At 41.3% G+C, this 26,978-nt stretch overlaps 1 protein-coding gene across 7 annotated transcripts in view; it reads right to left on the bottom strand.

Moving 5' to 3' along the window:
* rundc3b (RUN domain containing 3b) overlaps positions 1-26,978 on the bottom strand; it is a 113,943-nt gene that overhangs the window by 69,763 nt on the left and 17,202 nt on the right. For 6 of the 7 annotated variants that reach the window (XM_043690335.2, XM_087987343.1, XM_043690336.2 and 3 more), the window contains exon 2: positions 10,982-11,097. In XM_043690335.2, the coding sequence (XP_043546270.1) occupies positions 10,982-11,097 (116 nt within the window). Of the gene's footprint in view, positions 1-10,981; positions 11,098-26,505; positions 26,601-26,978 lie in introns of all 7 variants that reach the window. The other variant, XM_087987345.1, reaches the window with a different exon arrangement.

The raw sequence follows: 26,978 nt of genomic DNA, 5'->3' as shown, positions 1-26,978 counted from the left end.
CTAGCAGCATTTGTGAAGAGAGGAACATTACATCTGATAGAAGTGTTCTTGAAAGCTCCGAAGAGTCATACTGGACTTAAAACAAGAGCTGTTTCTCACTCTACTGATGCTGCCAGATCTGTTGAGTTTCTCCAGCATTTTCAGTTCTTTCTTCATATTTCCAGAATCTGCATTATATGGTTTTATTTTAGTCTCTTGAAATGCTCGTTTTGGATTCACGTAATGCAGCCACCCACCTATACCAACGCTAATCACAGGCACCAGGGGAGAATGGGGGGGGTGGGTTGTTAAACAATGAGGTGATGAGAGCATGTATGAGTGAGCAAGTGGGGAGGGAGAAAAGACACCAGAGACAGAGGCAAAGAAAATGGATGAACCATGCAATAAAGGTCATAATTCAGATTGGAATAGGTGAAACTTATGTCCACCCAGTATGTTCTTGGGGCTTGGTGACAGAAGCTCAAAGGAGGAGCATATCTCCACAAATAAAATAGCATTGACATTTTATCGCGTTGATAAATTGATATTGTGTTGAACTATGCAATAATATGGAAAGGTTCACTGCTCATCAAGCCGGAACTGCCTGAGTTGCTCAGCTCCACATTTCCCAGCTTGCACCCCACTGTTCACAGCTAGCTTCAAAGAGATGAGCTCTTTCAATTTAGCTAATACGTATATGACAATCAATCAGATCGTTGAGAGCCAATTCAAAAGTTGGGGGCAGGGAAAAAAATCCTCCTATCTTGGCTGACAGGTTAGCAGTGGATACAGCCCATTTACCTTTCCTTGCATTTGAAAAGCAAAAGACAAAACAAGCATTGAGTTAATGGAATAAAAGACAGTGACAGTTTGGGGAAAATAAAAGTAATTTTGCTTGAAGAACAAAATCAGTGCTCTATAGGAGAGAGTGGTGGGTTTTCATTATTGAAATGGAATTAATAATCGCTGATTGGTTTCCTCCTACAGTGAGCTCATCCAGATTTAGTGGGTTTTAGCCCATTAATCTTCCTCAGGCATTATTACTGTGAATACTAAACATACAAAAGTCCTATTCTTTATTCTCAGGTTTTACAAACGGTCGCAAAGCTGGCCCCATATTTGGATGAAGTGACACGACCATTGCTCAGTAGCTAACAAAAACACATTAGCACAGAGCCTTGCAACCCCAGAACAACATTAACTTCCTCTCAAAGGGCGTGGCTTCACCAGTACTCCCCATGACAACCCCTCCAGCACCCCCATGCATAATCCCACCCATCATTATAGTCAATTCCCTCCCTTCACCCCATTCCAGTGCCAAACCTTGCACCAGCCCTAAATACTAGGGCCATGAAGTAAAGAAACAAAGTTCAAATACATTTTTATCCTGGTGTGCTGACATTTAACTGACGAAGGAGCAAAGTCAGCCATGCACTGAGGAAGCAATTCATTGACAAGGATGAACAGAAATCACTTCATACTTTGGGCAGCACAGTGGCTCAGTGGTTAGCACTGCTGCCTCAGTGCAGGGACCCAGGTTTGATTCCAGCCTTGAGCGACAGTGTGCGGAGTTTGCACATTCTTCCCGTGTCTGGGTGGGTTTCCTCCCACGATGCAAAGATGTGCAAGCTGGGTGAATTGGTCATGCTAAATTGCCCATATAGTGTTCAGGGATTTGTAGGTTAGGTGCATAAGCCAGGAGTAAATGTAGAGTAATAGGGTCAGGGAATGAGTATGGATGAGTTACTCTTCAGAGGATCGGTGTGGACTTGTTGGGCCAAAAGGCCTATTTCCACACTGTAGAGATTCTATGATATCAGTCAACTGAGTATTTTAAAATCAAGAAAACCGATGGAGTAAGCAGGTTGGTGGTAGCAGCAGGTGCAGAGATATCCATTTCTAACACAGCAAGTAAATTCAACCCATTTCAACTTGCAGACAGGAAATTTAGCTGTCCACCCAGCAGAAATTGGACAGCTGAATAGCTAAAATCACCCAATATATAGTTACCAGTTCAGAGGTAGAACTGATAACACCCAATTTTATATCACTCAGCTAAGCAAGTAGCAATGACCACCACTTACAAAACCATAATAAAGCAAAATACTGTGGATGCTGGAAAGCGGAAATAAAAGCAGAAAATGATGGAGAAGCTCAGCAGATCTGATAGCAACCATGATGAGAAAAACGTTTCAAGTCTGATAGGACTGCTTCCACATTTATAAAGATTAGCTGGCTCCTTTCTTTTCCACACACTTATCAAATTCTGGTGACAACATTTGCAGCAAATAAATGACAGGTAATCAACCAAACAAATTCATTTTTAATGATGGTAATTCTGGATCTACATCTTTAAAGTTGCTGAGATGGAAAGCCCAAACGCATTTCTTGCTAATTGAAGGCAGGAGGGAGGAAGAGTTCAAGGTGAGAGTCTTGGAAAACAAACAGTGAATTTCATAGCTGACCTTGGAGGAGCTTGTGTGGGACAGCTTACAGCAAAGGTAAGTACACAGTTTTTAAGTGTTACCTTACTGTAAGTCTACAGTAGTGAGTAGAGTGGGTTCTTTGTTGATTATATTATTAAAATTTAATCGAGACAGATCTCAATAAAACACAAACTATAAATACTAAGTTAGCCTGGAGCACTTTTTTAGAGCAAAAAGACAGTGCTGTTTTCGGAGTCTGTAGATTGTGAAGGAGCAAAGATGGCCTCTAGTAGAATGATATGCTCTTCCTGTTGGATGGGAGAGTTTCCACGTTACAGATTATTATGTTTGCAGGAAGTGTCTTTAGTCGCAAACCCTATCAGGTCACATGGATGGGTTGGAGGGGCACTTAGAGGCATTAAGAAATTTACAAGAGCTGGGGCTGTGATGGTTGGCAGTTATAGGAAGGGAGAAAAGCCGCAGACGCACAGTCAGGTAGATGGGTTAACTTCAGGAAAGGTAGAGGGGTAGGCAGGTAGTGCAGGAGTCTTCTGTGGCTATCCCCATTTCAAACAATAATGCTGTTTTGGAAACTAAGGGAATGTAGCATGAACAGCCAAGCTTCTGGTATCAGGACTGGCTCTAACGTAATGAGGGGCACATTGGGTTCCAAGCAAAATTGATTGTGATAGGGGACTCTAGTCAGAGCTACAGACAGACACTTCGGCAACCAGAAGCAAAAAAATCAGAGTGTTGTTTTGCTTCCCTGGTGCCAGGATCAAGGATGTCTCAGAGGGTGCAGAATGTTCTCAAGGGGAGAGGGACCAGAGGTGGTCATTGTACGCATTAGAACCAATGACACAAGAGAGGAAGGGAGAACAATGAAAGTTAAGCAGGAGTTTTTTTAAAAAGATCCTTGAAGGTAGTAATATCTGGATTACGCCTGGTGTTACAAGCTAGTGAGGGCAGGAATAGGAGGACAGAGCAGATGAGTGTGTGGCTGAGGAGCTAGTGCAGGGTTCATATACTTGGATCATTGGAATTTCTTTTGGGGTAGAAGTGACCTGTACAAGGAAGACGGATTGCACCTAAATTGGAAGGGGATTGATACATTGGCAGGGAGGTTTGCTGGAGCTGCTCAGGAGGATTTAAACGAGTAAGGTTGGGGACTGGTGGGACGCAGCAAGGGGATAGTGAGGAAAGAGATCAATCCGAGACTGGTACAGTAGAGAAAAAAAAAGGAGCAAGTCAAACAGTCAGGGCAGGCAGGGACAAAGCAGAGAATAAGGTAGGACTGACTAAACTGCATTTACTTCAATGCAAGAGGCTGAACAGGCAAGGCAGATGAACTCAGGGGATGGTTAGGAACATGGGACTGGGGTCATAGCAATTACAGAAACGTGGCTCAGAGATGGATAGGACCAGCAGCTTAATGTTCCATGATACAAATGCTATAGAAAGAAAGATGGGAAGGGATGCGAGAGAGGAGGGGGAATGGCGTTTTAATAAGGGATAATATTACTGCTGTGCTGAGGGAGGATATTCCTGGGAATACATCCAGGGACATTATTTGGGTTGAACAGAGAAATAAGAAAGGGATGACCACCTTACTGGGGTTGTATTATACACCCCTCACCCCCACCCAATAGTCAGAGGGAAATTGAGAAAAAGATTTCTAAGGAGATCTCAGTTATCTGTAAGAATAATAGGTTGGCTCTGATAGGGGATTTTAAATTTCCAAACAGACTGGACTGCCATAGTGTTAAGGGTTTAGATGGAGAAGAATTTGTTAAATGTGTACAAGAACATTTTCTGATTCAGTATGTGGATGTACCTACTAGAGAAGGTGCAAAACTTGACTTACTCTTGGGAAATAAGGCAGGGCAGTGACCATAATTCAATTAATTTTAAGATTGTGATAGAAAAGGATAGACCGGACCTAAAAGTTGAAGTTCTAAATTGGAGGAAGGCTAGAACTTTCAAAAGTTGATTGGGATTGGATGTTCACAGGTAAAGGGACTGCTTGAAAATGGGAAGCCTTCAAAAATGAGATAACGAGAGTCCAGAGATAGAATATTCCTGGTTGGGTGAAAGGAAAGGCTGGTAGGTGCAGGGAGTACTGGATGACTAGAGAAATTATAGTTTTGGTTAAAAAAAAGTATATGTCAGGTATAGACAGGATAGATTGAATGAATTCTTAGAAGAGTATAAAGGCAGGAGGAGTAAGAGAGAAATCAGGGGGGCAAAAAGGGGACATGAGATAGCTTTAGCAAATATGGTTAAGGAGAATCCAAAAGGGATTTTATACATTTAAGGACAAAAAAAAAAGGCAACTAGGGAGAGAATAGGGCCCCTCAAAGATCAGTAAGGCAGCCTATGTGTGGAACCGCAGGAGTTGGGGGAAATACTAAATGAGTATTTTACAGTGTAGGACATGAAAGATGTAGAATGTGGGGAAATAGTTGGTGACATCTTGAAAAGTGTCCATATTACAGAGGAGGAAGTGCTGGATGTCTTGAAATTCATAAAGTGGATACATCCCCAGGACCTGTTCAGATGTACCCGGGAACTCTGTGGGAAGCTAGGGAAGAGATTCCTGGACACTTTGCTGAAATACTTGTATCATCAATAGTCACAGGTGAGGTGCTGGGAGACTGGAGGTTAGCTAACATGGTGCCCCTATTTAAGAAAAGTGGTAAGGAAAAGCCAGGGAAGTATAGACCGGTGAGCCTGACATTGGTGGTGGGCAAGTTGTTGGAGGGAATCCTAAGGGACAGGATGTACATGTATTTGGAAAGGCAAGGACTGGGGCTTTGTATGTGGGAAATCCTGTCTCACAAACTTGATTGAGTTTTTTGAAGTAACAAAAGAGCATTGATGAGGGCAGAGCGGTGGACATGATCTATATGAACTTCAGTAAGGAGTTTGACAAGGTTCCTTATGGGAGACTGGTTAGCAGGGTTAGATCTCACTGAATACAGGGAGAACTAGCCATTTGGATACAGAACTGGCTCAAAAGGTAGAAGGCAGAGGGTGGTGTGAAGGGTTGCTTTTCAGACTGGAGGCCCATGACAGTGGAGTGCCACAAGGATTGGTGCTGGGTCCAATGCTTTTCATCATTTATATAAATGATTTGGATACGAACATAAGAGGTATAGATAGTGAGTTTGCAGATGATATCAAAATTGAGGTATAGTGGACAGCTAAGAAAGTTACCTTAGAGTACAATGGGATCTTGATCAGATGGATCACTGGACTGAGCAGCAGCAGATGGAGTTTAATTTAGATACATGTGAGGTGCTGCATTTTGGAAAAGCTATTCTTAGCAGAACTTATACACTTAATGGCAAGGTCATGGGGAGCATTGCTGAACAAAGAGACCTTGGAGTGCTGGCTCAAGTGTCACAGTAGATAGGATAGTGAAGACGGTATTTGGTGTGCTTTCATTTATTGGTCAGAGTATGGAGTACGGGAGTTGGGAGGTCATGTTGTAGCTGTACAGGACTTTGTTTTGGCCACTGTTGGAATATTGCATGATATTCTTTTCTCCTTCCTATCTGAAAGATGTTGTAAACTTGAAGGGGTCCAGGAAAGATTTACAAGGATGTTGCCAGGGTTGGAGGATTTGAGCTATAGAGATAGGTTGAATAGGCTAGAGCTGTTTTCCCTGGAGGGTCAGAGGCTGAGGGATGATCTTATAGAGGTTCATAAAATCATGAGAGGCACAGATAGAATAAATAGACAAAGTCTTTTCCCTGGGATGGAGGAAATCCAGAACATGAGGGCATAGGTTTAGGGCAAGAGGGAAAAGAGATAGAAAGGTACCTAAGGGGAAACACTTTCACAGAGGGTGGTATGTGTATGAAATGAGCTGCTAGAGGAAGTGGTGGAGGCTAGTACAATTACAACATTTAAAAAAGGCATCTGGATGGGTATACGATTAGAAAGGGTTTAAGAGGGATACGGGCAGAGTGCTGGCAAATGGGACTAGATTAGGTTAGGATACTCTGGTCGGCATGGATGAATTAGACCAAAGGGTCTATTTCTGTGCTGTACATGTCTATGACTGAACAGGCCCAAAAAATACACTTTGCTTATTTTAAGCAAAAGGGATTGATTGATTGTCACATGTGCTGAGCCACAGTGAAAAGCTTTGCTTATGAGCAGTACAAGCAGATCATAGTAAGCAAGGATGTACAGATCAAAAAGACTTAGAGGCATACAGGCTACATTGCACAGGGCATGTGCTTGGCAAGATCAGCACTAGCAAAATCAGCATTATTTGAGATGAGATGGTTGTGACCTTGTTGTGGATTAATGAGACCAGAAGGCTGTAAGAAATAGCTACAGGAGTTGGCCGCTTGACCCCTCAATTCAATAGAATCAAGGCTGATTCAACACTCATTTCCTCTTTCCAGCATTTTTGCCCATAACCCTTGATTCACCTACTGATCAAGAATCTCTCAGCTTTAAATATATATAAGGACTCTCAACCCTGAGAGAAGACATTTCTTTATTGGTCTCCCTTTATTAAGACTGTGCCCTCTGGTCCTAGACTCTCCCATAAGGGGAACCCTGCTCTCAGCATTTACCCAGTCAAGCTCCTTCAGAATCCTCTGTTTCAATGAGACCACCTCCCAATCTAAATTCTAGTGAGGAGAGTCCAAACTTGTTTAACCTTTGCTCATTAAGGCAACCCCTCCAGACAAAGGGGTTCTCTGAACTGCCTCCAAAGTGAAATATCTTTCCTTAAATTAGAGGACCAAACTTCAGTACCTTCACATCACCTGGATTAAGCAAGCTGATAAATTGCTATTACATGAAAAGAATAGGAGAAAACTGTCTTTGTGCATGATTAATGAAGATGAACAGCCTCAAGCTTATATTTTAAAATAAGACAAAGTACATTAGCCATGGAAATAAAATTCCACGTAAATTAGCCATGATTCACTCAATACTGTAACTTCAAGTCAGTTATAAAATTTGTTTGAAACTACACTGATTTTTAAAGTTTTATTTCACTGGAAGCTCTATTTCATTAAACATAAATGCAGGTCTTCCATTGACAAGTCTTGTAGAAAGAAGTCAGAATTGCTGATCAGCAAATCAACTGTTTCAAGGACAGCATTGCAATGTAGCTTACCCCAAATTCTTAGGATGTTTTAGGGACCTGCTAACTCAATGGAATAAATGCTGCCCAAAGTCTAGCCAGCCTTGTGGAGATGGGTTCATCTCTCCAACAGTTTTATGGATCCTACATTTTTTTAAAAAAAGCTTTGGGAAAATTCAATTCAGTTTCTCCTCATTGAGAGTTCAATGTCACTAAAAACATTATCCCCTAATTTATCAATTGGTAATTATACCAGTCATAATATCACTGCTGTAACAAATTGAAAAATAAATCACACTGTGCAGCAAAGAGGTTTCCTGTGATTTCAATTAAGGCACATTGCAAGGGCATACCTTTGCCCTGTGACTTTGAATAAAAATAAAATATTCATGCTTAGGAAGTGGATGATGTTTGCAAAGGAAGCGTTGGCAATTCAACCCAGATTACTAGATTTAATACAATATTACCCAGGAAAGCTTTGCAGATGACTCCCATTACATTGCTTTGATTGGTCTTTGCCTTTATTGGTCACTGCATTGAGTGTTGGAGTTCGGCGGTCATGTTGCAGCTGGACAGGACATTGTATTCTAAAAGTAGCCTAACCAGTGTTCAATTCTGGTCTCCCTGCTATAGGAAGGATGTTGTGAAACTTGAAAGGGTTCAGAAAAGATTTACAAGGATGTTGCCAGGGTTGGAGGATTTGAGCTATAGGGAGAGGCTGAACAGACTAGGGCTGTTTTCCCTGCAGCGTTGGAGGCTGAGGGGGTGACCTTCTAGAGGTTTACAAAATTATGAGGGGCATGGATAGGATAAATAGACAAAGTCTTTTCCCTGGAGTCAGGGAGTCCAGAACTAGAGGGCATAGGTTGATGGTGAGAAGGGAAAGATATAAAAGAGACCTAAGGGGCAACTTTTTCACGCAAAGGGTGGTACGGGTATGGAATGAGCTGCCAGAGGAAGTGGGGGAGGCTGGTACAATTGCAACATTTAAGAGGCATATGGATGGGTATATGAATAGGAAGGGTTTGGAGGGATATGGGCCGGGTGCTGGCAGGTGGGACTAGATTGGGTTGGGATATCTGGTCAGCATGGATAAGTTGGACCGAAGGGTCTGTTTCCATGCTGTACATCTCTATGACTCTGTGTGCTGAACTAAGGGTTGTCACAAAAGAATAGCTCAGATAGAGGTTCAAATCTCACCACTGGAGATGTAAAATGTAAATTCAATTAAATCCATTTTAAAAAATTTCAAATTGAACAGCCAGACTCAGTAGTGATCACAGAATCCAGAGTGTGGAAGCAGACCATTCGACCCATTGGGTCCACACGAACCCCTCCAAAGAGCCTCCTACCCAGACCCACTCCCCAACATATCCCTTGAACCCTGCATAACCAATGGCTAATCCACTTAGCCTACACAACCCTGGATGTTATGGATAATCCACCTGATCTGCACATTTTTCCATGGAAACTAGAGCACCCAGAGCAAACTAACGCACACAGGGAGTACATGCAAACTCCACTTAGACATAGTCGCCAGAGGTTGGAATCTAACTCGGGTCCCTGGTACCGTGAGGCAGTAGTGCTGACCACTGAACCATTGTCCTACAGGTTATAATGAAACCAGCACCTGTCATGAAAGCGTTAACTGATTTCTCTTCACAGATGCTGCCAGACCTGCTGAACCTTTATTTTTGTGCCATGAATGGATACTTGTTGCAAGTCATGCACATCTTTACATATGAACCACTGCTTACCCACAGTCAACCAGTTTAGTTATCTTGCTAAGTTATGCCTCATACACTCCGTTCCCTATATTTAGATTAAACTCTTTCACTTTCCATCTTAAATAATGAATTCTACCATAATATGGTCACTCTTCCCCAAAGTACCACACAACAAGATTATTTACCCTTTTCTCAATGTACAGTACCCAGCCCTCTGGTTTGTTCCTCAGCATATTGATATATTAAAAAAAGAACATTCTGAAATTCTTTTTCTCCATCTCAGCCCCAAGATTTTTTCATACAATGGGAGGTTGAGTAAGTTGAGCTTGTACTCATTAGAGTTTGGAAGAAATGAAAAGCAACCTTTTGCAACGTAAGTTTCTTCGGCGGCTTGATGGAGTTTATGTGGACAGGTTGATTTGCTTTGTGGAACAGTCTAGGACAAGAGGACAATTTCAGAGTAAGGGGTTACCCAGAGACGGGGGGGGGGGGGGGGGGGGGGGGCGGGGAGAAGGTGGAGGTAAAGAGGAAGAAAGTCGGGAAGAGGAAGAGGAATTTCTTGTCTCAGTGAGTAGTCACTGAATTTCTTCCTGAAGTAGTATGCAGAGTCATTATCTTTAAAAGTACTTTCACGACTGAGATATAAATTTTAAATCAGTAAAAGGAATCAAGGAGTACAGGGAATAGGCAGGAAAGTTGTGTTGAGGATTATCAGATCTGCCGTGATCTCATTGTATGATGGAACAGTCTCGATGGGCCAGTGGCATACTACTGCTCATTTGTCTTAAAGTTTTATTATTTGTGAAATATTTTCATCCTATAGGTGGACTATAGAATTAACCCCTCTCCTACCACACATGAAAACAACAGTATTTAAAAGGAAAGAGGTTACTATCAGGCTGGTTTTGTTTTCCCCAAAAAATAAAATGCTGTATAAACAAGTCTGACTAACAAGGTAACAAACACAATGTACTTGTTAACAAAGAGGAACTGGACTTCATTTCTGATAGTTACAAGTTATTACTGCTGGCTTGAGGATATCTTCATCCAGATTCAGGTAACTGCTTTCTTTTTCTGCTGACCTTTTCAGTCAGGACAGGCAAGTTATATTTGCTAACTGTTTCGACATTCCTTTTCCCACTTTGTTTTAATTTCTTCCAGAACTTGGGACTATGATATGTACAGCCATAATTCAGGCCTCCTTTATCTATTCAGCTCCTAGTTTCTTCCTGCCAAAATCAGTAACTTCACAGGCATGAACAGTTACACTCCAGTATTTTAGATGATTTACAGGAGTTGGTGGGTAATGTTTAAACCCAAATCAACAAAAAAAATAAAATGTATTTTTTCAACATCCTACACTTAAATGTTCAAAACACATTGTATAAACTGGGAATGGTACCAGTCATTAGTCAGTGTAAGTGTTTGACATGCTATACCTCCCCCAGAACTTGCCATTTCTTGTATGCCAGCAGTAAAATGGATTTTACTTAAGTTCACTCAAATTTAAAAACCTTGAAAATGTCAGCAAGGTTACTAGTTAATGTTTTTTATATTCACAAAGTACAATTTCTGTTCAGTCTGAATTTTTAATACAATCTTCAAGTTGCAAAAGGTAATGTACTTATCTCCACACAAAGTCCTGATCCCACTCTTGATGTTTACACAATAAACCACTGCAACCTATTTGGGCAATTCATATTTGTGCCCACATTGATGCATGGAGCAGACAAAGTTACCTTTGAGGCGGTGACTCAGGACTTGCTCCAGAATAGCTGCAAAGTTTGTAAATTCTGAACACGAGTCGTCAATGGTCTCAAAACAGGAGCGATCAATTAGAGTCTTGACAGAAAACCTGCAAAATCAAAACAATACAGGTAAAATACACATGAGTAGAAAGTGAGGGCTGCAGATGCTGGAGATCAGAGCTGAAAATGTGTTGCTGGAAAAGCGCAGCAGGTCAGGCAGCATCCAAGGAGCAGGAGAATCGACGTTTCGGGCATGAGCCCTTCTTCAGGAATGAGGAAAGTGTGCCAAGCAGGCTAAGATAAAAGGTAGGGAGGAGGGACTTGGGGGAGGGGCGTTGGAAATGCGATAGGTGGAAGGAGGTTAAGGTGAGGGTTATAAGGTGAGGGTGATAGGCTGGATTGGGGGTGGGGGCAGAGAGGTCAGGAAGAAGATTGCAGATTAGGAAGGTGGTGCTGAGTTCAAGGGTTGGGACTGAGACAAGGTGGGGAGGGGGAATGAGGAAACTGGAGAAATCTGAGTTCATCCCTTGTGGTTGGAGGGTTCCTAGGCGGAAGATGAGGCGCTCTTCCTCCAGCCGTCGTGTTCCTACATCCGCCACAAATTCACCTGCACCTCCACACACATCATTTACTGCATCCGCTGCACCCGATGTGGCGTCCTCTATATTGGGGAGACAGGCCGCCTACTTGAGGAACACCTCTGGGATACCCGCACCAACCAACCCATGGCTCAACACTTCAACTCCCCCTCCCACTCCACCTAGGACATGCAGGTCCTTGGACTCCTCCATCGCCAGACCATAGCAACACGATGGCTGGAAGAAGAGCCTCATCTTCTGCCTAGGCACCCTCCAACCACAAGGGATGTACTCATTTCTCCAGTTTCCTCATTTCCCCTCCCCCCACCTTGTCTCAGTCCCAACCCTCAAACCTTCCTAACCTGCAATCATCTTCCTGACCTCTCCGCCCCCCCCACCCCACCCCACTCTGACCTATCACCCTCACCTTGACCTCCTTCCACCTAACTCATTTCCAACACCCCTTCACCAAGTCCCTCCTCCCTACCTTTTATCTTAGCCTGCTTGGCAAACTTTCCTCATTCCTGAAGGGCTCATGCCCGAAATGTCGATTCTCCTGCTCCTTGGATGCTGCCTGACCTGCTGCGCTTTTCCAGCGACATTTTCAGCAAAATACACATCAGGTCAAGAATTTGAACACTCGAAAGCAGTAACTGTTATATAACAGTTAAACTGATACTCAGTTGACAGACATTTTATTAGGAACAACAAATTGAGTGGAATTTGATTAATATGAATGTGGGACTGGCGTTTTTCACAATTAACATCACCTCTTACCTGGGTTCTAGATGAAGGTACAGGAAGTTTAAAAAGGTAAACTAATGGTTAGAGAGTCACAATTTCTGTCATAAAGTCATGCAGGAAGAAAACTGAAAAATGACAACAAGCAAAAACAGAGCCCAGAATTTTTTTTTCCCAGGAAAGAAAACATCCAACCACAATAGGAGATATCCCAAGCCTGCGACCAAGTAAAGCTTTCTCATTGTTTAATTTGCAGGGTCAGAGTTTTTAAATCCAGGATTCCATCAATGGGAATCAGTCATAACATTTCTGTGAAAGATTAACAGAATTTAAAAGGACTAAAATAAGGATCTCCCACAACCTGCAGATTACACCAATGTGATCTTGTTTGGGGGGAAAAGAGAATAAGCATTTCCTTTGAAATGGTCATTGTTGTGGCTATTGCTTTAGAGAATGGCCGAATGTCCTCTTTCTATTTTTAAATAGATGGAATTATTTGTTCAATTCGTATATTGGAGGCCACATTCTATGATTTCTGTTGCACTACAACCACTACAATTGTCCAACGCTGAACAATTTATCTAGGAGATATTGTTTTAGGCAAACAATCCAGCTCAAGAATCAAAACCAAACTAAAAAAAAGGTACTGGCAAATTCCTAAATTGCTCTAGGATCTTGCAATAGCTAATACTATGGAAAGGAAATTAGAGGTACCGGTGGTTATCAAGATAGGATGAATGGAGGACGACAGAAAAATAAGCAATAAGGTGTGAAAATTAGATAGTTTGAATAATATTACTGCTTTGGCAGAAAGACAACATAAACGGTGGGCGGCACAGTGGTTAGCACTGTTGCCTCACAGTGCCAGAGACCCGGGTTCAATTCCCGCCTCAGGCGACTGACTGTGTGGAGTTTGCACGTTCTCCCAGTGTCTGCGTGGGTTTCCTCCGGGTGCTCTGGCTTCCTCCCACAGTCCAAAGATGTGCAGGGTCAGGTGAATTGGCCATGCTAAATTGCCCGTAGTGTTAGATATAGAGGTAAATGTAGGGGTATGGGTGGGTTGCGCTTCAGCGGGTCGCTGTGGATTTGTTGGGCCGAAGGGCCTGTTTCCACACTGTAATGTAATCTAAATCTAATCTAATCATAAATGTGATTAAATGCGACTAAAAAAAGGCATAAAATACTGCAGATGCTGAAAGTCTGAAATTAACTATGAATGTGTGAAATAGTCAGATCAGGCAACACCTGCGGAGATAGAAACTGCTAACATTTGACCTTTGTCAGAAATAGAAAAAAAAAGTTGGGAATGTAACAAGATTTAAGCAATTCCAGAAGCTTTTCTTAATGGAGTGCCGTTTTTCAAGTTCTCACTGAGGTTCAGCAAGACAGTTCAAGAGCCTGAAGGCACTTAGATCAGCATGGGAGTAGGCAGAGAATTATAACGATCGATGGCCAGCTCGCAAACTGAATGGAGCAAAGTCTGCTTTTAGTCTCCTCTAAAAGTAGTCATCTCAGTAACAAAATAATGCCCAATTCGCCCAAGTTTAGCTTCCATAAAGGCAATTAGAAGTAATTTTTGGTAAATTGACCTTGCTCTTTGATGAAAATCACAAGATTGTCCAATTCCCATCGGGGAATGAGAAAAGTTTCATAAGACTATAAGAAATACAAATCGAAGTCTGCTGAGCTATTCAATAGGGTTGTGGCTGACCGGATATACCTCACGTTCACTTTCCGGCCTTTTCCTTATAATCCTCGATTCCTCTACTGTTTAAGAACGTATGTTTCTCAGACTTAAATATACCCAAGGAGTCTGCCTCCACATCTGTGGCAAGGAGTTCCAAAGACTCAACCATCAGAAGAAATTCCTCATCTCAATCCTAACTTGGCACCCCTTTCATCGGATGGCAGCATTACTGGCTGAGCCACAATTTGTTTCCCATCCCCAAGTTCCTGTGTACTTAGTGGTTTGCTGGGCCATTTTAGGGGGGTAATTAAGGTTCAGGCATATTGCCAGCTGGAGTCACATGTAGACCAGACTAGATAAGAGTCAAGATTAGAATGGTGTTGGAAAAGCACAGCGGGTCAGGCAGCATCCAAGGAGCAGGAACCCTTCATCCAGGAATCCTGATGAAGGGTTTCTGCCTGAAACATCTATTTTCCTGCTCCTTGAATGCTGCCTGACCTGCTGTGCTTTTCCAGCACCACTCTAATCTCCAGCACTCGCAGTCTTCACTTTTGCCCAGAGCAGATAAGGACAGCTGGTTTCCTTCTCTAAAAAAGGACTTCAAGATTATAAAACAGGAGCAGAATTCAGCCATTTAGTCCACCATTCAAAATAGTGGCCGATAGGTTTCTCAACCCCATTCTCCTGCCTTCTCCTCCCTTGATCCCCTAGCAAATCAAGCACCTGGGAGTGTATTCAAGATCGAGACAAAGCTGCAGAGGGACTTGGGAGGTCAAATCAATGAGGTCCACAGATTCACCATCTCCTGGCTGAATAAATTTCTCCTTATCTCAGTTCTAAAGGGTCATCCCTTCACACGGAGATTGTGCCCTCAGGCCCAAGTCTCTCCTACTAGTGGGAACATATTCTCCTTGGCCACTCTATCCAGGCCTCTCAGTATCCAAGCCTCAATCAGATCCCCTGCCCCCTCCCCTCATCCTACTAAATTCCATCAACTACAAAGCCAGAGTCCTCAACGACTCATGTGGCAGCCCTTCATTCCCAGAGTCATTCCTGTACACCTCCTCTGAATCCCCTCCAATGCCAGCACATCCTTCCCTTTGATATGGGGCCCAAAATTACTCTCATTGTTCCAAATGCAGTCTGACTGGAGCCTTATACAGCATCAGCAACAGATCTGAAGACAAAAAATGCTGGAAATTGCAGTGGGCCAGGCAGCATCCGTGTGGAGAGATCAAGCTAACATGGAGTCTACACTATTCTTCAGCGCTCTGACAAAGTCATCTAAACTCGGAACGTTAGCTTGATCTCTCTCCACAGATGCTGCCTGACCCACCGATTTCCAGCAGTTTTGTTTTCAGTGCAGGTTCCAACATCTGAAGTAATTTACTTCTATCAGCAATACGTCCCTGTTCTTGTATTCTAGCAGTCTTGAAATGAATGCCAACATTGCAGTTCCTAACCGCAAACTAAACCAACATGCTCGCATTCAGAATTTTGAATTAAAGACTGCCAAAGTCCCTTTGTGCTGCAGATTTCTCAAGTCTCACTCCATTTAGAAACCAGTCTATCTCACAATCTGGCACATTATATTCCATTTACTATTTCTTTGCCTCTCTTGCTTTAGCGAACCAGATTTTTTAAAAAACAAGAACAAATCAATGATTGCTGCCATTGTTACCATTTCTGGAATTGGATTTAATGAGTAAAACAAAAATGCATACAATAAGAAATGCTCAGAGTATGGCTACAAAATATAACAAAGGATGTGTCATATAACATTAGTGACTTCTATGGGCCCAAATTGATTCAGTACTTTGCACTCTATGCTGATGCCATTCATTCTACAGGCACCACATCAAATCAGTGATTCCTTACTTGGCACACTTAACTAATGCAACAGCATGCGAGACCAACCCATATCAACTAAACTATTTGGCTAAACCTGTGGACTAAATACTGTAGGGACCTGAACAACATGGACTGCAGCAAGAAATGGTGTAGAATTGAAAAAGGCTTTGCTGGACCTTTTGTACAAAGTTAAAAATGCAACAACAACTAAGCTCAAATGTCAAGAATTCTTAGGTAGTGAGGAGTTGAATTTTAAAAAGGGATTTTATAATCCTAGCTGATATTATCAGTAAAATCAGATCCCAAATAGGATCCCACCTTGATAGATCACAATTTTAGTTGTTGGTTATTTTAACAAAATGGTCTCTTCCTAAAACAAAGATGCAGTGTTTCAAATTTTGCTTTAACAATAAAATGGAAGTTTAATACAAAAGAAGTGACGACAAAACAGAATTATCCAATCAGTCTATCCACAATAGTTGGTTTTGCTCAGTGGGTTAGACAGTTGATTTGAAATACTGTGATGCCAACATGGGTTCAATTCCCACACCAGCTGCATTCACCATGAAGGACTCGCCTTCTCAACCTCTTCCCTCACCGGAGGCATGAACAGCCTCAGCTTAAACCACCACCAGTTGCCTCTAATAAGACTATGGTTGAGAATGTTTATAGGGTATAAGCAGACAGGGAAGGAGTTAAGTTCTGAGTTTTGTGAAACAAGAGGTTCAGCTGAGGATGACTCAGATCAGATAAGAACTTAGTTAACAATGGGGTGCTGGAGACAAGAGTAACCAGGTTAACAAGGTGGAAAAGCATTCATTATGTAGAGCCATTTAACAATACTGGAAGCATTCAGTATGCAAGGTCAATTTAACAAGGTGAAAAGTATTCATTATGTGAAGCCAGTTAAGGTTACGAACATTTATTGCATAACAAATGGCTTAATCTTAACTATTGACACTTGCTGATTGTAGTGGTCACCCAATCAATATGTATGCTGCCTTATCTGGATGCTCCTCCCTATAAAAAAACTATATAGTTCATCAAGAAACTGGTGTTCCAGAGACGACTGAAAACTCATGTTTCTATGCACATGGGCAATTGTCCTCTCTCCCTCCAGGGCCCGGAATAAAAAGGTAAAACTACATTGTCTGAGCATTTTGCTTCAGCTGAGGGGAAAAAAAACAGGATGACATGACTCTGGATTAGTGGTGCTGGAAGAGCGCAGCAGTTCAGGCAGCATCCGAGGAGCAGTAAAATCGACGTTTCGGGCAAAAGCCCTTCATCGGGAATCCGAAACGTTGATTTTACTGCTCCTCGGATGCTGCCTGAACTGCTGCGCTCTTCCAGCACCACTAATCCAGAATCTGGTTTCCAGCATCTGCAGTCATTGTTTTTACCTAAGATGACATGACTACCACCTTTTACTCAATATCAATTCAAAAGATTTAAACACAAGTATAATCCCATTGGTCCCACAACTCTCCTTCATAAATTGAAAAGGAAATAAAACAGACTTTGTAGTATGCCTAAAACGTTTATGATATAGTTCTCAAAACATCACTCCTGGTACAGCACTCAAAACAATTTATATAATACTTATACCAATATCAGTACCCAATACCTCTGTAGGGTTAAGTCACTGGACTTCAACTTCTAGACTGGAACTGTGAAAGTTTCTTCTTGGAGCCAGCACAGATTAAATAATTTGAATATACTCAGCTAAATAGCCATTTTCAGGTTTTTAAACCGGACACTTCTGGACTGGGATTTTTACACCAAGGTAATCTAATTCACTAAATCTACAACTCCCTTCTCAGAATCACTGTTTGAAACAATCACCCTTTCCAAGATCTTCTCAGGAATAAAATACTCTAAGTTAAATTTGAAATGAAAAATCTGTTATGAGCCTTCAGTTTTTTTTAAATTACAGATTCCAAAACTAACAAGCCTTTGGAGGAAGGCCCCATTATTTACTAAGCTCAGTCACAAACAAAGAAACAAAAGTCCAAAAAAGCCATTCACTCCCTAGCCAGGCTTCAAAACGTTTTTGTTTTAAATCACCATGGTTACAGATATACTCAAGTCACACAGAAGAATCAACCAATTACTAACTCAAAAACCAGACAGATTCACCCCAAATATCATTAAAAATTATACAAATAATAATTTCCTGCAGTATAAACTGTGGGATTTGTTTGTAAATAACCCTATTAACGCCAAATCCCACTTCATTAATATTCAACTTTTTAATCCTATCAACTACCTTGGGCTGATTGGACACTGGCTATTCTTAACATGGAAGGCACCTATAGACTCCAGCTCATCACTTGCTCCAGAAAGGGCAATGTTAGATGCCAGGTATCAACATCTCAGGGCACACACACTGGCACTGGCCATGTGCATCTGAAGTCCACAGACAGTGGCTAGCACCAAAGAATCCTCATGCCACATCTCTGTTCCATGTATGGTATACTGCTACACTTCAAAATGCTGCACTTTGGGGCATCCCAGCAACTATCATTGTAGTGCTGCAGCAAGGACATTGTATGGTCAGAGACATGCACCCAGTTCATGGACAGGACCAGGCTGCAGTTCCAGGCTGCTTGCTTGCTGTCCTAGTATCACTCATTTGAATGCTCACAGCATTCCCGCCTTAGGTTACCCCTAAACTAGAGGTGCCAGGCTCAAAATACTGCCATAATGCTATGCTGTTTAGTGCAGACATAATGCCAGGAAGACTGTCATGTTTGTCAGCAGTGCGCGGTCTCACATGTGAGACAGTCAGGGGTCCCATACAGTAAGTCAAGAACAGCCTCTTGTACCTGTCCAGGGACTGGGACATCAGTTGTTCAGAGTAGTCAGAGTTAGGAGCCTCTCACCATAAAGGACAAGGAGCTAAATTTCAGGCAGTCTGCCACCCACCTTCACTCTTTCTCCCACAGTTCTTAAAAGGACAATGCTGATAAAGACTGATTAAGGTTCAAGAATCTGCAAGAATTTCACTTTCAATGGACAGCTGAGAGTTAGTGGATTTATTTGACCAGAAAGAAGTCTTCCTCATACAGCTGCAAAGCAGACATAGGAGATGGCAAATAGAGTGACTAACTCATATCATTGTCACAGACAAACCATACATATGCTTGTATTGCCCGTGATCAGCATGGTTTGTACAAACTAGGCATATTGTTTCTTTCTTTCATGGCCATCTCACTGCGAGACACTATTGGGCACGACAAAGGACTCAGGACTATTTTCAGATCCCAGAAAGAGTATCATGGAGAAGCAATTAAGTATTTCCCACTGAAAAGACATCTTGTATTTTAATCAAGCATTCAGCCTTTGGGATTTTCCCCAATGGGTAATGTAACTCAGAACTACATTTTCACATCAGCCAGCAAACAACAAAACCACTTTCACAGAGTCAGTGATTCGGAGAGTTAAACAGTTGGTAATTACAAATGGGAAAAATCACATTTCAATACAAACAGCAAATTAAACAATTTTACACAAAATAGGCAGGTTTGTAGCCAGAGGAAAAATGTCAAGAGAGTTTACCTTATAAAATAACAGGGATTTAGTACTGATTCCCATGAGCCCACTTTCTCATTTCAACCATACTAAATCTGCCAAATGTACAGGAATTAAGTGGGGCAGAAATTCACCCCTAAAGTCACCACTTAAGTCCTAGATGAGGGACACTGCAAAAGCTAATCTACTCAGAAGGCCAGAAATAACCAACTTGCAGCTGCATTTTGAGCTATTAACACCAGCATCCAATCAAAAAAAAAGGGGGAAAAAAAAATGAGTCAGTCACTTATATACAGGGATTGGAGGAGTAATTACACATGACCAGATAAAGATTTTATTTGGAAAAGTCATACATTTTAGGATTTTAAAATATCAATTTTCAAAAGTTGGTTTTCAGTGCTTAATAATGGTAATATACTGCATGTGCATAAAAGTAGGAAGAAAATATACACAGTATTCATTGTTGTATTGGGGCTGCAGTGAGGTGATGGGTTGAAAAATGGCTGGCTGATATTTTTTACTCATTTGTTGGAAAGACATGCCCAGAATCCAAATCAATGTCAACCTCTAGCACGCACAAAGATTGTTCAACAGAGCTTGTTTGTGCTCTCAACTGAACATTTCTATAGCCATACTGCCTGCAATGGATTCAATCAATTTGTCAACTAGGGGTCGAAGAATAAAAAGGTCTTCTTAGCATATATCAACCCCTCTGCTACCAGTTAGGATTGTCAGCAGTCTAGGATTTGCAGTCCTCACTTTCTCCTAGTCAGCTAGGATTGCCGAATCATCTGCAGAAAGTAAAGATGGATTCCTTAGAAACACAGGAGGAACATCATAAACATGTGTCTAAAATAGTTGTAAAAGGCTTTTTTGATTAGACCAAGGCTGTGATGACAAGTCACCCCATGGTGAATTCTTCAGAAACATATGCAAGCAAAGTTAGCAATTGTACAAGCAACTACTATGGTTGGTCTGGTCTCTAGCACCCACTGAATATATTTCTCAATAAAATCAAACACTGGACATATGTTATTAGACTTTGAGTTTTTAACCTGTACTTAGAGGGGTTCTGTGGCCAAGATTTTTCTATCCAGAGGTAGATAATGTTTGTTGAGTTGCTAAAAAGCATGTCATTTGTATCACGTATTACATGAGTCAACATATTTTGCTGTGACATTGATGTATTGTTTGGCTAGTGAACCTTGCCTTTTAGAACTAGGTCAACACTGAGGGATATGTTTACTACATAATAGTGGCTGCATTCACCTCCCCCAGCCCCTCAACAACAAAAAAGGAATTCAGTTTGAAGTACTCAAGAGATTTTGATAAAGTGCTATGCAGAAACTCAGGATAATTTAATCCCTTTCAAAGTGTAGTCCGTGTTCTTTATTTTTAAGTTTCAGAATTAGACATGAAACATTTGTGGCTTCAAACTCAGGATACAGTTCACTATTCTTTTTCGACAATCTTGAACTGCTGGTCAACTGCTTTCAAACCTTCAATAGAGGGGCAGAGACCTAAGAAATGCTTGTGCTCAAATAGCATCATCTCATTGGAATTCTGACAGCATTAACCACAGAATCCCTACTGTGTAGAAGCAGGTTATTCAGCCCATTGAGTCCACACTGACACTCTAAAAGAGTATCCCATCCAGACCAAGCCCTCTAGCCCATCTCTGTAACCCTGCATTGCCCATGGCCAATCCACCCAACCTGCAGATCGCTGGACTGTGGGAGGGAACCCATGCAGCCATGGGGAGAATGTGCAAACTTCAGTCACCAAGAGATAGAATCGAACACAGGTCCCTAGCGCTGTGAGGCAGCAGTGCTAACCACTGAGCCACCATGCTGCCCTAATAGTCCAGCATCATGTCCAGTTCTGGTTTCAACAACAATACGAGTGAAATGGGAAGGAAGGGTGCAGAAAAGGGATAGTAAAACAGCCAGTGGAGTAATTAGTTTGGAGTGATTACAGATTCCAATATCATGCTGGCAATAAGTTAGCCCTTCAGAGAATATGTACAGTTTCCAAAGTAGTTTTAAATACTATTCATGCAAACAAATAATGATTTCAAATTAGTGGGGTAATTAAGCAATATGCAAAAGCACCAGAGAGAAAATCACTCAAATTAGGAATTAATTTAATTTGTCTGTAGGTAAGTGCACATCTGGATGTCTGCGAGTTGCTGAAAGCAAAACAATCAGGATTACATTGACCTCACTTTCTTTTGAATTGAACTGATTGGTTCAAGTTCAAATGCCATTTTCAGCAGAATTTTCAATCAGAAACTCAATAAATTTACTTTTACAAAACATCCAACAATCCTGTATTGCATGTCAATTAGCTCACAACTGACTCTTCTTGTGGGAGAAGCTCAATTCAGTCAAGTCATAGAATCAGATTCGAATATCAAAAAGTTATATCAAGAATGTTCTGAAAGAAAGCTAATAGATGCCAAAGTATTTGACAGCAATAAACATGTTACATTTGTTAATAGTAACAGCCATTTTTACAAAAAAACTCACTTCACTTGCTTCTGGCCTCAAAGTGGACAATTAGTAACAACGTCTTTATATGGAGGTCCAACTGCAGTCAGTAACTCGCACTGTTTTCACCAATAACTGGTCCAACTAGCAAATCTTAAGGTACAAGATAAAGTTTCCACTTCTATCTTTAATAATGAAATTGTCGCCATTTAAAAAGCCACCCCAATAAGCCAAATTTAAACCCAGCCCCAAATCATAACTATGGAAGCTTAAAAGCTCATCATCCATTTCCAGCAGGAAGCCAAGCTTAAACATTTTTTTTGCATACAGTAGTTTTCAATTCACACTCCTTGCCAACTTTGCTACAAATGGGAGTCCATAATTACTGAGCCATCCAACACATTCTCAAATGACCACACATCTGGTATCATAGGTGGAATGTTCTGCTAAAATAAAGAGAAAAACAAAAAAGTAGTAAACTTGACACATGCAACTGTGCATTTTGGCATCCAACCTTCAGTAAGGCAATTTTAATTCTTCCTTCTTATGGAAGACATACATCTAGGAATATTATAATTTTAAGTACTGAAAAGTAAGCCAGATAATTATATCTTTTGGTCTAAAAGCAATATTAGCCTATTTTGGCCGATCATCTCTACTCTGCCATTCAGTAATGGTTGATAGGGCGGTACGGTTAGCACTGCAGCCTCACAGCACCAGGGACCCAGGTTCAATTCCAGCCTCAGGAGACTGAGGAGTCTGCACATTTTCCCAGTGTCTGCGTTGGTTTCTTCCGGGTGCTCTGGTTTCCTCCCACAATCCAAAGATGTGCAGGTCAGGTGAATTGGCCATGCTAAATTGCCCGTAGTGTTAGGTGCATTAGTTAGGGGTTAATGTAGGGTAGAGGAATGGGTCTGGGTGTGTTGCTCTTCGGAGGGTCGATGTGGACTGGTTGGGCCAAAGAGCCCGCTTCCATACTATAGGGAATCTATTCCTATGTTACTTAATTCCATTCTTCTACCTTTTTCCACACAACCTTTGATCCCCCTACTAATCAAGAACATGTCTCAATCTTAAACACACTTAAGGATTTAGCCTCCACAGCCTTCTGCAGCATCAAGTTCCACACAATTCACCACCCTTTGGCTGAAGAAATTCCTCATGTCAATTCTAAAACAGTGTCTTTGCACTCTGAGGCTGTGCCCTCAAGATCCTCATCTTCTCCACATACAGAATACAGAGAGGCTTGGATAGAATGTAAGTTTCAATCAGATCCATCTCCCACCCATCCTTCTAAATTCCATCGAATAAAGACTCAGAGTCCTCAACTGCTCCTCAAACAACAAGTTCTTCATCCCAGGGATGCTTCTTGTAAACTTCCTCTGGACCACCTTCAACAAGTATATCCTTCCTTAAAACACAAGGCCCAAACTGTTCACAATATTCCAAATGTGGTCTGACTAGAGTATTATACAGCCTCAGCAGTACATCTCTGCTCTTGTTTTCTTGAAGTGAATGCTAACATTGCACTTGTCTTCCTAACTGTCAGTTGAACCTGCATGCCAACCTTAAGAGAATTGTGAATTAGGACTCCCAAGTCCTTGAATTCTGATCCCAGCATGATTCAGGTAGAGCCTATCCCATCAGATCAGCTCCCTCCTCCCTTAATATGGATGTCAATGACCCACAATTCAAATTCATTTGTCTCAGGTCAATCTTTGAGCCATGCATTTGCTGATTTAATCTTGTCAAATCTCTCAATTTGCTCATGACTCAAATAGTAATCCAGAGATTACCTTTTCAGTTCTGCTTTATAATTTAGCACCTAGCTGCTCATATTCCCTTAACAGGGCCTCATTCCAACAATATTATTGGAACATGGACCACGAGAACTGGATCTTTCCCTTCCCACTTCAAGTCCTTCTGCAGTCCAGCTGAGATATCCTGAACCCAGGCACCAGGCGGACAACAGGAGTCTTCAGGACTTTCAATCCTGGCCACACAGAAGTGTCTGTTCCCTTGACCATATCTCTGATTTCTTTCCACACTCCCTACACCCCCACAAATGACTCCCTGTATTATGGTGCTATGATCAGTTGCGCATCCCCCAAGAAAGCAAGAACCTCAATCCTGTTAGGCAAGGTCAAGAGTGAGGCAGCATTACCTCCTGGATCCTTTTACCTGCCTCTCTCATTGTCACACTCTCCTGTCCCCTGAATTGGTCAGTTGTCAGGGCCACATCACCTGACTAATGCACATAACACTGGGCAATTTAGCATGGCCAATTCACCTGACTTGCACATCTTTGGGCTGTGGGAGGAAACCCACACAGACACTGGGAGAACATGCAAACTCCACGCACTCAGTCACCAGAGGCTGAAATCGAACCTGGATCGCTGGTGCTGAGGCAGCAGTGCTAACCACCGTGCTGCCCTTGTTTACTTAGTTCTTAATTTGATTTCTTTTAATTTCCTACTGGTCTTTTACTTTGTAATCTGTAAATATTCCCCTTATCTGAAAGGGTCCAATAATTAGTCAAATTAGTAGCTGATTAGCTTTGCACATGAACTTGGTGGAAGATCATTCTGTGTTACTCATATCTAATAAAATCCAAGCTTCATAAGTCACTTGGCTTTGATCATTTTAAAATTGTGGACTTTGCTGAACCTCATCTTGATAGTAATGTACGTGCAGTAGCTGGTTCTTCAGTTGAGAAAAGACTGTTTAAAATCAGTCACATACACAGTCAGACTGTTCTTCAGAGTCGTAGCTATTCAGGAACTAGAATCAATGAACGTGGTCACAGTTGACCATTTGATATTAGAAATGTGTTTTTTTTTTAAATGTCTGAATGTCATGCATTTTCATAAATTCTGCAAAATACTCTACAGTCAGATGTACAGCACAAAAACAGACCCTTTGGTCCAAATCGTCCATGCCGACCAGATATCCTAGCTGAAAATGTGTTGCTGGAAAAATGCAGCAGGTCAGGCAGCATCCAAGGAGCAGGAGAATCAACGTTTCGGGCATGAGCCCTTCCGACCAGATATCCTAACCTAATTAGCCAGCATTTGGCCCATATCCTTCTAAATCCTTCGTATTTATATACCTATCCAGATATCTTTTAAGTGTTGCAATTTATCAGCCTCCACCACGTCCCTTCACAGCTCATTCTTTCACATGCACCACCCTTTTGTGAAAAGGTTGCCCCTTACCTAAAAGGTATGCCCTCTAGTTTTGGACTCCCCCACCCTAGGGAAAGGATCTTGTCTATTTATCCTATCCATGCCCCTCATGATTTTATAAACCTCCGAGGTCAACCCTCTGCCTCCAATGCTCCAGGGAAAACAGCCCCAGCCTATTCAGCCTATCCCTACAGCTCAAATCCTCCAACCCTTGCAACATCCATGTTAATCTTTTCTGAACCCTTTCAAGTTTCATAACCGATCAGAATTGCACACAATATTCCAAAATTTTCCCAATCAATGTCCCATACAGCCGCAACATGACCTCCTAACTCTACTCAATGCTTTGACCAATAAAACGGAAAGCATACTAAACTTCACCCAAGAAACAGTTCTTCAATAGTGAGGTGGAGGGAACTTGCTTCAGAACTTTGCAGGTGAGTTGGTTGGCCCAGATGACTTTTCCAGTGACTTGATTTATTGTTCTAAAACCTGGAGATCAATATTACAAAGTGAATCAGCCGTGGAGTGCCAGTGTTGGACTTGGTTGGACAAGGTCAAAGACCACATGACAGCAGGTTATAGTCCAACAGGTTTATTTGAAAACACAGGCTGTTGGGCCTCACTAGCACATGGAAAAGAGAGGCTCCAACAGCCTGTGTTTTCAAATAAACCTGTTGGAATATGACCTGGTGTCATGCAACTTTTGACCATGAATCAGAGTGAAAGATAGCAGCCTTCACAAAGCCCATTCTGCTAAGTGAAATTTAAATACCAACAACTGAGCATTTATCAAGATCTCCCAGACTTCAGAACAACAGCTCAAGTCACCATAAGAGGCTCATCATTTAGGTGACAAAGGAATGCTATAGTATAGTCATGCTCACCACATTAAATTAATCAGCAAAATCCATTTGAAAATAAATTTATGCTGATCGATCCTTGACAAGCCAAACTCTATTCTTGTATTATTCAACTGCCCGCTAACATGCCTCACACTTAATTCAATCTTAAAATAAATGTTCTCTCTCCTATTATAGTTTTTCTCAAGTAAATGTTCCACATTGGTCTGTGCAATAGAGGCATAGTAAATCTCCCGATGGCTCATTTTCAACTACAGCAAGTCATACGTACTTACAACTACTATTTGCATAATCAATTTTTTAAAATGAAAAAAGGATAGCACAACCAATTTCATAGATTACCTTCATTCAGAACTAATTATACACTGATAATATCATAATTTCCCAAAATTTAAATCACAAATTCTCAATTTAAAAAAAATTCGTCATTAAATCTTCGCAGGCATTATACATCAGTTGCATCATCCAGACATATATTCAAACAGCCAATTTTTAAAATCCAAAATTACTTTAAAAAGACACCCCAAAATGATATCAATGCTTTCAGTAAAATTGTTAGTTATAATTTATTAATTACAAACATAACTTACTCCACTGTTGTAAACCACTCATCTTATTTCCATTCTAATTACGTGGGATTTCTATCAACATTCCAGGAATTACTTTGTGATTCAGTTTGTTTATCCTGCAAAAATAGCAAATCTTGCTTATAATTATTCCAAACAGTACAGTAATTATATGCATTCCAGATCACATTGAATGGTGCAACTAGATTATTAGTACATAGCTTTTTCAACAATCCTAGTGCTCAGTACAAATCTAAATGAATTAACACAGCTGTGAGATACTTACAGGTCATCTCAGCTGTTTTTACTCAATGGGTTCAAAGAAATTACTGAATCTGTTACTTGTATTGACTGGCCTCAGCTATAATAACTTGCTTTAATGTAAGTGTAATTTGTACATAAAAGGGGAACTCCCAAAGAATATATTAATTCTGCACAAAAACACCTTACCCACAATTGCTGAACAAACAAACTGATACATTTTTTCAGCAGATTTT

This window comes from Chiloscyllium plagiosum, unplaced genomic scaffold (assembly GCF_037043375.1).
Source record: "Chiloscyllium plagiosum isolate Xiang-an unplaced genomic scaffold, Cpla_swu_hap1 HiC_scaffold_5, whole genome shotgun sequence".
In the NCBI taxonomy this organism is placed as follows: domain Eukaryota; kingdom Metazoa; phylum Chordata; class Chondrichthyes; order Orectolobiformes; family Hemiscylliidae; genus Chiloscyllium; species Chiloscyllium plagiosum.
The sequence above is the reverse complement of the archived record's forward strand: the minus strand, read 5'-3'. Positions and strand labels throughout refer to the sequence as shown.